This window comes from Colobus angolensis, unplaced genomic scaffold (genome assembly GCF_000951035.1).
Source record: "Colobus angolensis palliatus isolate OR3802 unplaced genomic scaffold, Cang.pa_1.0 Scaffold362, whole genome shotgun sequence".
NCBI classification, from domain to species: domain Eukaryota; kingdom Metazoa; phylum Chordata; class Mammalia; order Primates; family Cercopithecidae; genus Colobus; species Colobus angolensis.
In genome coordinates, this window is record NW_012116955.1 from 174,602 (window position 1) to 188,046 (window position 13,445).

Genomic DNA, 13,445 nt, shown 5'->3' on the forward strand with positions numbered 1-13,445 from the left:
TGGCTAATTTTTTTGTATTTTTAGTAGAGATGGGGTTTCACCATGTTAGCCAGGATGGTCTCGATCTCCTGGCTTCGTGATCTGCCTGCCTCGGCCTCCCAAAGTGCTGGGATTACAGGCGTGAGTCACCGCGCCCAGCCTAAAGATGTATTTCATATTTCCTGAGAAAATAATGTAAACACTAATCTTCCATTTATAGAATTAATAAAATCAGAAAGATATTTTTAGCGCTATCAAAAATTTAACTTGAACATGATTCTTGTACATACTACCTTGATTTAAATTTCATTGCAGAGAAGGGAATACATAGAGAAAATTGAAATTTAATAAAACTGTAAATTTTTACAATAAATTATTCCATAATAACTTTTACTTTAGGATTTAAAACTAGCTTTTTATAAATCAGACAGAATGTGTGCTTAGGTTTATCTTCATAATATCAGTTTTATTTATTTATTTATTTTTATTTTGAGCCGGCATCTCTCGCTCTGTCGCCCATGCTGGAGTGCAGTGGCACGATCTTGGCTCACTGCAGCCTCCCCTCCTAGGTTCAAGCAATTCTTCTGCCTCAGCCTCCCGAGTAGCTAGGATTACAGGTGCCCACCACCATGCCTGGCTAACTTTTGTATTTTTAGTAGAGACAGCATTTTGCCATGTTGGCCAGGCTGGTCTCACATCCCTGACCTCAGGTGATCTTCCCACCTCAGCCTCCCAAAGTGCTGGGATTACAGGCGTGAGCCACCGAGCCCCACCTGTACTATCAGTTTTAAAGAGGACTTAACACTGTTAGCAAGATACTAAACAGATCGAATCTTTCTTAACATTTTAGAAACTTATGACTTTAACATAAACATAAACATAACAACATATGGTTGTTAAATAAAAGTCTCACATTTTATCAAAGAATAGCCTCTACTAATGCAATAATTTGTGAAATCCGGTTAAAATTACAGATATAAGGCTGGGCACGGTGGCTCACGTCTGTAATCCCAGCACTTTGGGAGGCCGAGACGGGCCGATCACAAGGTCAGGAGATCGAGACCATCCCGGCTAACACGGTGAAACCCCGTCTCTACTAAAAATACAAAAAAAAATTTAGCCGGGCGTAGTGGCAGGCGCCTGTAGTCCCAGTTACATGGGAGGCTGAGGCAGGAGAAAGGCGTGAACCCGGGAGGCGGAGCTTGCAGTGAGCCCAGATTGTGCCACTGCACTCCAGCCTGAGCGACAGGGCGAGACTCCATCTCAAAAAAAAAAAATTACATATATATTTAGTAAGGAAAATCAATATGTAATCAAATAATTATAATCCTCATGTGCTACTAGATTGGGTACAATACGAGAACTAGAAGTAGCACGGAGAGGGGCGAATTTATCTAAGCAAAGGTCAAAGCATTGAGAGTGCATACTCCCTGAACACAGTATTGAAAGATTAATGTAAGAGTTTCAGAACTTCAGACAGGAGGACACAATGAGTAGGAAAAGCATATGCAAAGACATGGAGGCAGGGATGACTCCCTGTGAAAAATGGAAGACTGAACACACAATTAGTATTCCTTTCCCCAACAAACTCTACTAAAACAATAGAAAACTGCTTTTTTGAAAAGAAAAAAAATTAAAAAGACTAAGATAAAAGGGTAGCAACAACATTTTAGAAGCTGACAGGCTTCTAAATGAGCAAATGGCAAATGACTTAGCAGACTTGAGAAAGCTGAATTGTTGGCCAGCAGTGGGGAATAAGTGACCAGACTGATCCAGCAAAACTCTCAAAAACCCAGGTATAAGCGGCACCAAGTGCCTCTGGAAGTGGTTTAAAGGAGAGGGTGAAAATAGGAAGCTGGTGAAAAATCTGCTAAGAAGGCTGGGGTGCAGAGGTTTATGTCCTATAACCTCAGGACTTAGGGAGGCCAAGGCAGGAGGATTGCTTGAATCCAGGAGTTTGAGATCAGTCTGGGCAACATAGAGAGACCCATCTCTACCCCCCAAAAACCTTTTTAAAAAATTATCTGGGTGTGACGGTCCATGCCTGAATTCCTAGCTACCTGGGAAGCTGAGGCAGTAGGATCACTTGAACCTAGGAGTTTGAGGCTGCAGTGAGCTACGACTGCACTGCTGCACTCCAGCCTGGGCAACAGAAAAAGATACTGTCTCAAAATTAAAAAAAAAAAATATATATATATACACATACATACATATCTGTTAAAACCCAGATCTGCTTCCCTCTCCTTCTAGAAGATAGCCAACTTCCCCACACTCTGGAAGTTTGAAAGAAAACTTGAGGCTCATTTTCTGGAAAGGGTCACTGGAATGTAAGACACCAGGCATAATTGGGGACAAGGATGCCATATTGGAAACAAGATTAATTGAAAGTTTACATACTCAATACAGAGACCCTCTAGTCTTCTCCTACTTAACTCAAAGAACACTGGCAGAAAGGTAGTATCAGGAGAGAGATTGGAAAAATCTTTTCTGTGGAATCTCAGCAGTGTAAGAGAAAGAATCCAAAGACACTGAAAAGGAAGATTACCTAAGGAAATGCCCCAACCAAGTCACCTTACAGTAAAGATTCAGAATACAAGCTCCATCTGTATAACCAGCCTTCCAAACCATAAAAGGAGAGAGAACATAAAACACATGTGAAACTGTGAGTAGTGCAGTGTTGCTGAAGCAAACACAAATTATTAGAATGGAAAGTCATATGAGGCTAGAGAAGTTCTGGGGTCAGATCATGTAGAGCCTTCTACTATATACTAATAACACCTATAGGTATATATGGCTATATATAATTATATTATAGGTAGCAGATGGTGTTGAAAGATTTTAAATTCAGAGACTAGTGGTGGGTGATGGGTCTGAGAGATTTGAGGCTTGGGGTATGTAAACGATTTAGGAGGTTCAATTTTGAGCTTTTGCACAAAGCTTGTGCTTCCTGTTATGTGTTATTCTGGTGGCAATATCAAGAAATAGTTACATATAATCTGCGCCACAGATAAATATTTAGAATTTTAAAACGTAGTTGTATTGAGGTCATGAGGAATTATAACATTATTCAGAGTGAGTGGCTAAAGGAGAGAACCTAAATGAACATGGATGTTTAAGGAATAGAGGGCAGAAAAATGTGATATGGGGAAGATGACAGAAAAAAAATGGTCCAAGAGGTAAGAGAAAGTAAGAGAGCATATAGTTACCTGAAAACAGAGAGAAATAGTGACAAAGAACAAAGGTCAATCAAGAAAGGAAATGAAAAATTGCTATTAGATCTTGCAATCACATCACTTGTGACCTATCAGAGAGCTGTTTTTAGTGGCATGCATGTTAGGGCTGAGGATGTATGGCAGTATTCTGAGGAAGAAATAAAAGGTGAAGAACAGGGATAGCAGGTGTGGAGTACTCCTCGGAGAAGTTTAGATAAGAAAAGGAAGAATGGGATGAGGATGGAGATGGGGTGCGAGGGAAACAAAGTTGAAGCAAGTATCTTATTTTTAAGTTTTTAAGGGAAGAAGGACACAGGTTGCTGGAGGGAAGAAAGTAGAATTGAGGCAATAATTTTAAAACTTAAAGCTATTTAAATATGGTCTATGGTCATAGACTAAGGGGAAGAAGGCAATAGAGAGAAAGAGGATGAAGTTACAGAAAATCAGTTTCTCACTTGCTGTTTAATAAATTTTTAAAAACTTAATAGTAAGGCTAAACTCCAAAAATATGTTTACTGGCCATGGCATTCTTTTGTGATTTTGATCTTTTCAATTATCAAAGCATTCAGTATAAGATTTCACTATATTTACAACAATGTAGCCTAATATATTAAATGTATTTTTTAAAAATACTAATAGTCAAACTAGTTTATTATGGCAAAAATGTCTATGTGCAATATTTAGAGTGTCATGTTACAGGGTAGCCATTCCAGAAGCTATTATGAAAAGAAAAATTTCTTTCTTAACTTACTTTAAATGACTAGAGTTTGAAACCTTATTTTTTTCAGTCTGAATTTGCTGAATTCTGATTGTCTTCAGATTATATAATTACATGGCCAACTTCTTAATAGATTCAATTTGTGCATTTTTTCCAGTTTAAAACAATTTATAATGACAATGCATTCATGTCTAAAATACATTTTGAACCAAAATCTATATTATTTAAGGTTATTTTAGATAACTAACTCAGTAGAATTCTAAGTATATGTAATTTTCATCAAATACTTTTCATAAATCATATCTTTAAATAACACATCTGTTAAAAAAAAAAAAAAGAGAAGAGTCCACCCAAGGGTCCAGTGTAAACACATTTATTTACATGGTAAGGCTGTAATGGTTAGATAATTATTTTTGTTGGCACTGGTATGCAATTTCTGTGCCTGCAGAGAGGAAAGTATTACATCTGTGGGCATAATGGTAAGAATATAAGGTTAAAAAGGTAAAAAAGAACCATACGGAGAAAATGTGTCATAAGAGCACAATTTTATATGATGCGCACAAAATGGTTTGGTCATTTCTAGTCAGAACCCCAATAATTTGTCAAAAGTTTTCTCTAGTCACAAATTAGACATATTTTTCTCAAACCTATCTCTTTGTTTCCTAAGGTAGTAATAGTTTAAAATTCCTATATGGAAATAAATAGACTATATATGTGCAGATTATATTTTAGGCCAAATTAGTCATAGTGAAAAACTAGTTATTTAATGCCTCTACTGTGGTGAACTGCTTGGGGGAAATATTCTGCTATGGATCCTCAGGGCTCCTTCATGCACGGCTCTTGACCTAGGCTTGGCTCCTGCTTCTGATATCCTGTGCTCCAGACATTAATTCTGATGTACCCCAGAGCCTGACCTCTAAATTCCTGGCCTTGATGGATAGAAATCCTGACCCTAATTACTTGTTTTGTTTGATAATTTGAATTTAGCATTCGTTTTCTTAAACTGAACTCTGTTTCCTATTAATTCTGCATGATGATTCAAAATTATTTAATACTGGTCTTTAACTTTGTATGGACATTTACATGAGACCCACAAAATCAGAAGATATACAATATTAAAGGAATTCTATAGTTTTGTTCAACAGTTTACTGGTGGCTGTTTTAGAGAACACTGCAAAATGAACTGACAAGTGACTTAAAAACACTGGTCTACAAAGCATGTATTTGTAGTACCAAAGGTACTTTATCATTATTATACATGGTATCTTCAAGTTAGTATGCAATACTGATACGGTTTGGCTCTGCGTCCCCACCCAAATCTCATCTTGAGTTGTCATCTCCACATGTTGAGGGAGGGACCTGTAGTCCCCATGTGTCGAAGGAGGGAGGTGATTGGATCATGGGTGCGGTTTCACCCATACTGTTCTTGTGATAGTGAGTGAGTTCTCAGGGGACCTAATGGTTTTATAAGTGGTTGGAAGTTCTTCCTTCTCTCATGCTGCCTTGTGAAGAAGGTGCTTGCTTCCCCTTTGCCTTCTACCATGGTTGTAAGTTTCCTGAGGCCTCCCCAGCCATAAGAAAGTGTGAGCCAATTAAATCTCTTTCCTTTATATAAATTACCCAGTCTCAGGAAAATTCTCTGTAGCAGTGTGAAAATAGACTAATGCAAATAACATTAAAATCAGGCTGTCTTTCTATAGCTCACAATTCTTAACACCTGGAAATTTCCAGATTATTCCATTTCTGAAATCCTATATTCACTTTTATGAATACTCAAAAAGAAATTTAATAAAAAAAGAATAAAATACAGTTCATATAACTTAAGCAGGTTTTGTCATGAAAGTTGGCACTGAAGGAACAATGTAATTAACATCACAAAGAATTTGGGGAAAAGAAAGATTTGACCAATTACTTTCATGTATCTCAAAAGCACTAAAGACTCAGGATTTTTAAAGTCGTTAAATGTATATAGCTGCAATACTAAATACTTAAGCACAGTGAATTTAAAAAATTATTTTATGTATATATTTTTTCTTTTTTCTTTTTCTTTTTTTTTTTGAGATGGAGTCTCACTCTGTTGCCCAGGCTATAGCACAATCTTGGCTCACTGAAACCTCTGCCTCCCAGGTTCAAGTGATTCTTCCGCTTCAGCCTCCCTAGTAGCTGGGACTACAGGTATGCACCACCATGCCCTGCTAATTTTTGTATTTTTAGTAGAGACAGGGCTTCACCATATTGGCCAGGCTGGTCTTGAACTCCTGACTTCGTGATCCGTCCGCCTTGGCCTCCCAAAGTGCTGAGATTACAGGTGTGAGCCACTGTGCCTGGCCTAAAAATTATTATTTATAAAGTACCTTTCAGTTTATAGGGTATTTCTACAAATAATTATTTTGTCCGCAATGTAAACTCCATGAGAGAAACATTATCCTCCCCATTTTACATTTAAATTTTCTTTGATCATCTCATTTCCAGTAGCATTCACCTTTATTCCACTTTGGCCGACTTCCTTCTAAATTTCATCTTGGTGCTTGCCATCACTCAGAACCAATCCTTGAAAGTATTACATTAGAATACTTTACTAGTGGTCTACAGTCTCCTATCTTCCCAGGTCTCTTATTCAATCATCCTTATTATACCCATGCTTCAACCCTACTGGAATGTCAAGGCCTTTCCCCCATCTAACTGTCTTTTTATCTTCACTTCCTTCTCTATCCAGCTTAGTGTCATGGTCATCACTTTAACCTTAGTTCTTATCCCTTTGTCCTTTCTTTGCACAAATACAATAAAATATCTAACATAGATGAATCCAGCTGTTCACTGTGGCCTTGCCTCTTCCTGAACTGTTGAACTCAAGCTGCTCAGCCAGCATCATGATACATTTACGATATTAATTTCAATTAAATCTGCAGTGTCTGCTGACTGAATCCTTTCATATATATCCGTTGGCTCTCTAGTTCTCTACAATAGTTCTTTCAGATCTGTTTTTTTCTTTAATTTTCTTCAAACTTCCAATCCTGTTATTTCAAAGAAAAATTGGAGACTGTTACATATATTTTTTGTTTTCCTCAAACTTCTGATCTATTGTTTCAAAGAAAAAAATAGAAGCTGTTATGTAACTTTCTGCCACAGGTAAGAAATTAAACACAGAGAAGTTATGTAGATTGGTCAAAGTCCATAGCTAGTAAAGGGCAAAGCAAATCAGTATGACTTTATAGTCCATGCTCTTAACATCTACATGTAAGAGTGTCTCCCACTTTATCCATTTCAGTTTCTGCCCTGCCATTCTTCTAGTTCTTCAAGGCAAAAGCCTAGGCTCCATCCTTGGATCCTTCTTCATCTTCACTATCAACAACTAATTATCTGTCTACTTCTAACTTCACTAGCACTTTCTTAGAGCAAGACGCCATCATCATGGATTTCAGCAATAGCCTCCAAATTCAGTCCTGTTCTCCAATTCAATCCTGTTCTCTAGACTGAAGACAGTGTAATCTTTCCAAATGCAAACCTATCCGAGCCAACCCACCGCCTTAGTTCAACTCTCACCAACTCCTTCATGTTTAATTCTTTAGATCAAAAGTTGGCAAACTCTTTTCATAGAAGGCAAGAGAGTAAATATTTCAGGGCTTGTGTGCCATTCAGTGTCTATCCCAGGCTTAATTCTGCTATTACGGCATGAAAGCCACTGTAAACAATATATAAACAGGTGGGCATGGCTATGTTGCAATAAAGTTCACAAAAACAGGCAGTGGGCCAGATTTGGCTCACAGGCTGTAGTTTGCCAACTCCTGCTTTAGACATATTACATTGATTTGTTCCACTAATATTAAATACTTTCTGTGGGCTTGGGGCTGTGTTAATGACAAGTTAATGATACAGTGATGAGCAAAATAGCCATGTTCCCTGCTTTCACAGAGCTTAAAATTTAGTTGGGATGGAGATACTAATTTTTTTTAATTGCATAAATAGGTCAGGCATGGTGGTTTATGCCTGTAATCCCACCACTTCGAGAGGCTGAGGCGGGCAGATCACTTGAGTTCAGGCATTCAAGGCCAGCCTGGCCAATGTGGCAAAATCCCATCTCTACTAAAAATACAAAAATTAGCTGGGCACAGTGGCATGCACCTGTAATCCCAGTTACTCAGGAAGCTGAGGCAAGAGAATCACTGGAACCCAGGAGCAGAGGTTGCAGTGAGCCAAGAATGCACCGCTGCACTCCAGCCTGGGCAATAAAGCAAGACTCTGCCTCAAAAAAATTGGCATAAATATATAAAAATGCTACTATGATAAGGGAAAAAGAAAAATAATTACTGCTATGGCAGCCTATGAGGTGGAATTGACCCAGACCCAGAAATTCAGAAGGGTTTACTGACGAATGTCATAATTGAGATGAGATTTGAAAAGGGGAAGAAAGGGTATTCTAGAAAGAGAGATCAACATTTGGCTAGACCCTTAAATAGGAGGAAACCTGGCTCATTTCAGGAACTGAGAAGGGATGTGTGGCTAGAATGGCTGAAGAGAGAAACAGGGGTCAGACCACGCATTTTGACCACATTCAGGATTTTCATCTTTATCCTAAGTACAATGAAAATCCATCATCCTAAGTACAATGAAAATCCATCAAATTATTTTGAGGAAGAAATAACAAGATCAGATTTCTATAGCAAAAAGAAAACTATCTCTGTTCACCACAAAAACCACAGCACTTAGATCTACATCTGACAAACTGTAGAGATATTATGCAGAAAACATATAAGAAAGGGAAGCAAGAGTAAATGTGGATAGATTACTTAGATGATAGTAATTTACACTAGGGTGATGAGAACTCTATGAAAAACACAGATTTTGATGACAGGAAATGAGAAAGGTTTAGTGACAGACTGTATTTGGTGGGAAAGCTGAAGAGGGAGCTATCAGTAATTCACTGAAAATGAGAACACTGGAAGAAGGTCAGGTTTGGTGGGGAAATAAGAGTTTGATTTGGGAGTAGGTTAAGTATGAGAAGTATGAGATAACTTTGAGACATCCAACAGGAATTTTGTTGTTGTTGCTGCTGCTGCTGTTGTTGTTGTTTGAGACAGGGCCTCGCTCTGTCACACAGGCTGGAGTGCAGTGGCATGAGCATGGCTTACTGCAGCTGCGACCTCCTGGGCTCAAGGGATCCAATCCTTCCCACCTCAGCCTCCTGAGTAGCTGGGACTACAGGCATACACCATCATGCCAGGCTAATTTTTATATTTTCTTGTAGAGACAGAGTTTTGCCATGTTGCCCAGGATGGTCTCGAACTCCTATGCTCAAGCGATCTGCCTGCCTTGGCCTCCCAAAGTGTTGGGATTACAGGTGCCTAAGAGGAGATTTTAAATAAAGACACGGGTATATAGACCTGGAATACAAAGAAGTCTGGACTGGCAATATAAATTTGCTAACTGAATGTCTGGACTTGGAGTATATACCTAAGAACATATAGCAGAAGAAAAAGAAAACGACCTGGCACTGAGCAGGTCATTTAAAAATGAAGTGTTTTGTCATTTAATAGCTAGACAAGAAAGGATGAACTTGCAGAGGAAAAAGGAAAGGCAAACAGCCAAAGAGGTAAGAAGAAATCAGCAGAATGCCATGAAAAAGAGTATATGGAAGCCAACAAAAAAGAGTATATCAAGAAACAAGGTGAGTCAACAATGTGGAATGCTGCTGAAAATTCAAGTAAGATAAACACTGAAAAACATTCATTGGAATTAGTGAAATGGAAGCCATTTGCAATCTTATTTCAAGTTGCAAAAACTCTTTACGGTATTTCTCCTCAGCACATCTACCTGTGCTTTCCCCCTACCTTCCAATAATGAAACAGAATCCCTAAGATTCTCATAGTAAGACATGTGTATTGGGGGTGGGCTCTGCATGGATCTGGAGAGGATAAAAAAACTAGAACTTAAAGAGGAAAAAATTTGGCAGCTTAGACAAAAGCAGGTAGCCAAGCATCTACAATCAAAGACAAATAGTAAAATGCAGCTCCTACTGAGGTAAAGCATAAAAATTGTGCCTAAGATAGTCTGAAGAGAGAAGTATATACACTTTTATTTTTAAACAATGAATAATATGGTCTCATACATTTCATTCTTTGTTTAGCCATAGTCACCAGGGATTTTGTCAGATTTCTTGGAGCTTATTTTCTAGCTAATGGATAATATGGTATATCACAGACTCAGAGAGTACTTTTCTCAAATATATGCAACTAGATGAGAAATAGTACATGACATCAGCGAGCATACTTCCTGGAATTTAAAAGATACTCAGCATATACTGATTGAATTTGAATCATTATTAAAATTATGAACTAATTTCTGACATGGTATTGATCCATATGCAGTGAAAATGTTACCTTGAATATCATCATTGAATGTGCAATACTGGTTTCGATACTTGTTCAGGAGACGAAACGCATTCACATTGGCAAAATCTTCAAACTGAATAAGGCAATTCATGCCATACCTATGGGACAAAAACATTCATATTAGAAGAGGCTAATAAAATGCTATTTAAAAATAAACTTTTAAAATTAGCCCATAGAAACAGGAAAATATATTTCCTTTTAAAGGTTCTATCTTGCTGCTTAAGTATAAATATGTAATATAATATCTGTTCAACAAATATTTGCTATATGCTTACTACAGAAAAGGCATTGTGTTGGCACTGTGAAATAACACAAAATGACCAAAATATGTACCCTTTCCTTAAGGAATTTCACTTTTAGTAGAAACAAAAATTTTTGAAGTAAATAAAAAGTAATATAAAAGTGGTATAAACAAGGAATGATAGGTGTTCCGAGGACAGACATCACTTCCGGCTGTGATCAAAGACAAAGCAACCAATGAACTGAGTTTTAATGAATAGTTATAATTTCAAAAGTAGAGATGTAGGGTTTTATAAGCTGAGGAAAAATAGAAGCAAAATAACTGAGGTAAAAGATAAAAAAGAAAAAATTGTTTTAAAAAATGGTTTAAAAGCCCTGTTTGGCTATAATGTGGTAGTAAATGTAAGGGTGTAGTGAAAGATACAGTCAGATCTTCACTGTGGCCCTTCCATTCCTCCCATCTAGCTTCATCTCTGTATGCAAAGACAGTTATCGCAACAGTGTATTGGCTGTCTCCTTAGACTCCCTTGTCCCCTTGTTCTCCATCATTACGAATCTCCTTTTCTATTAAGATAGCACATAAATCAATGCTATTGAATCTCAGCCAGGATCTCAATAATATCCTGAAATATTTGTTTTCATCTGTTACTGGTCCACAACACAATCTCCAAAGCAGGTGCTATCACAAAATACCTCAGCCCGGGTAATTTATAAACAATAAAAATCTATTGTTCACAGCTCTGGAGGCTGAAAGTCCAAGATTAAGGTGTTAGCAGATTCCGTGTCTGGTGAGGGTCTTTTCCCCATGGATAGTGCCTTTTTGTTACATCTTTGCATGGGAGAAGGGGTAAACATGCTTTCTTCAGTCTCTTTTATAACGGCACTTATAAAACATTCATGAAGGACGGGGCTTCATGGCTTAATCACTTCTCAAAAGGCCCCATCTCTTAATACTTTCACAATGGCAACTACATTTCAACATATACAACTTAACATGTAATAGTAATGATTAGACCACAGCAGCATTCACAAATCTTCTTTTATTCTCCTGTTCTCCCAAGTCTCTTACCAGTCACTATGTCACTAAGATCAATGCTAGAGAGAATAATATTAACCTTCTCAGTTTCCCCCTACATTAAAATATTTTGTACTTTTATTTCTATTTTCTTCCTCAACTTGTGAGAAGGATTTTTGCTTCCTTGTTTCGAATCTCCCTATGGACCTTACTAAATCAACTGCACCTCTCTATACTAACAACTTCAATTTCTCCTTTACCACTGCTCCTTTCCTGTCCCCAAGCATTTTCAGGACTACCTAATTTTAAAACCACCTCCCTTGACTATGACAAAATCAAAGCTATAGTTACTTATGCTTCTTCCCCCGATGTCAAACGTCTCATAACAGAGAATATTAAACCTTGCACTCATTTCTCACTTCTTGTCAACATTCTAATTCAAGGACAGTCTCAAACCACTACCCCCTGATATCACAAGGCAGATGAGTTTTCTCTCTTTTTCTTCTGATACAATAAAAAAAAAACTCTGTAAGTCTGTTATTTCCCTTCAATTATGTTAATTTATATATAATTATATATTTATCCTGGGTAGACTATCTTTCTAAATTACTATAAAAGTCATAGGTGAAAACTGGTATTAACTTTTTATTTATTTATTTTTATTACTAGTGTAGCCTAGCATCTTTACCTGTCTATTGGTCATTTGTAATTCTTTCTGGAAGATTATATGTTCGTTTGTTCATTTTTCTATTGCTATATTTGTTTTCTTTGTTATTTCATAAGAATAGTACCTTCTGTTACATATGTTGCAAATAGTTTTTCTAATCTAGTACACTGTGCCATTAATTATTTAGACAGTGTTCCTAATTGTTTTCACAAATAAATTTTAAATTTGTATGTGGTTAGATCTTTCAATCCTTTTATTTATGGTTTCTCCTTTGATGATATGCTTACAACAGTCTCATCTACATATATTTATTTAACTATTAATGAAAAATTTCTTCTAATTATATTATAGATTTAGAAAATAGTTAACCTCTAAATCTGGTATACTTTTGCTGTTAGTCCATAGATTTAAAAAAAGCAAGCTATACCAAAATTTCTGTTTTCTGTATAATCACCCAACTATGCCAGCACCATTTATTTAACAGTTCATCCTTCTCCTCATCACCTATAATTAGATACTATATTCTGATATATAGTAGGGTCTGTTTCTGTGCTTTCTTATTTTATTCTACTACTGCTGATGACAACAAATATGTTTTCCTTTATAAGATATTACACATGCACACTTACTCTTCACAACCACTCTATGAAGTAAATACTATTATTATTCTCATCTAATAGATGAGGACACAGGCACACAGGTATACCACATCGGTACTGCTCAGTAATATAGTCTAACAGTAATGATTATCTTACTAATCTATAAAGAAAATAATACCTCCCTGCCTTAATTCCTACAGCTTTATAGTAATTTTAATATTTAGTACTGTTAATCATCTTTTATCCTTCTTTTTAAGTATTTACTTGGCTGTCATACTGGTTTACAAGCATACGCTCTGGAGTCAGAGCTCCTGGGATCAATCTAGAACTCCTTACATACTGTGCATCCTTAACTGTTCTGTGCCTCTGATTTCCTATCAGAAAAATGAGAATAGTAACAGCCTATTACCATAAGGTTGTTAGCAGGATCAAATGAAGTGATAAACGTTAAGTGCTCAATGCAATGACTGGCACATAAGTACTCTATAGCCATTTAAAAATCTACAGATTTTAAAAAATTATTTAATAGTAACAATAGAAGCCACAGGCAGGTAAATAATATCCTCAAAGGGCTAAGAGAAAATAACTGTCATCCTAGACAAAGCTATTCTTCAACAGTAGGGTTT

At 36.9% G+C, this 13,445-nt stretch overlaps 1 protein-coding gene across 3 annotated transcripts in view; it reads right to left on the reverse strand.

Annotated features, from left to right (window-relative positions):
- The window catches only part of ME1 (malic enzyme 1, NADP(+)-dependent, cytosolic), a 235,038-nt gene that overhangs the window by 31,697 nt on the left and 189,896 nt on the right, over nucleotides 1-13,445 (reverse strand). For all 3 annotated transcript variants that reach the window (XM_011953475.1, XM_011953473.1, XM_011953474.1), the window contains one exon: nucleotides 10,287-10,396. In XM_011953475.1, the coding sequence (XP_011808865.1) occupies nucleotides 10,287-10,396 (110 nt within the window). The remainder of the gene's footprint in view (nucleotides 1-10,286; nucleotides 10,397-13,445) is intronic.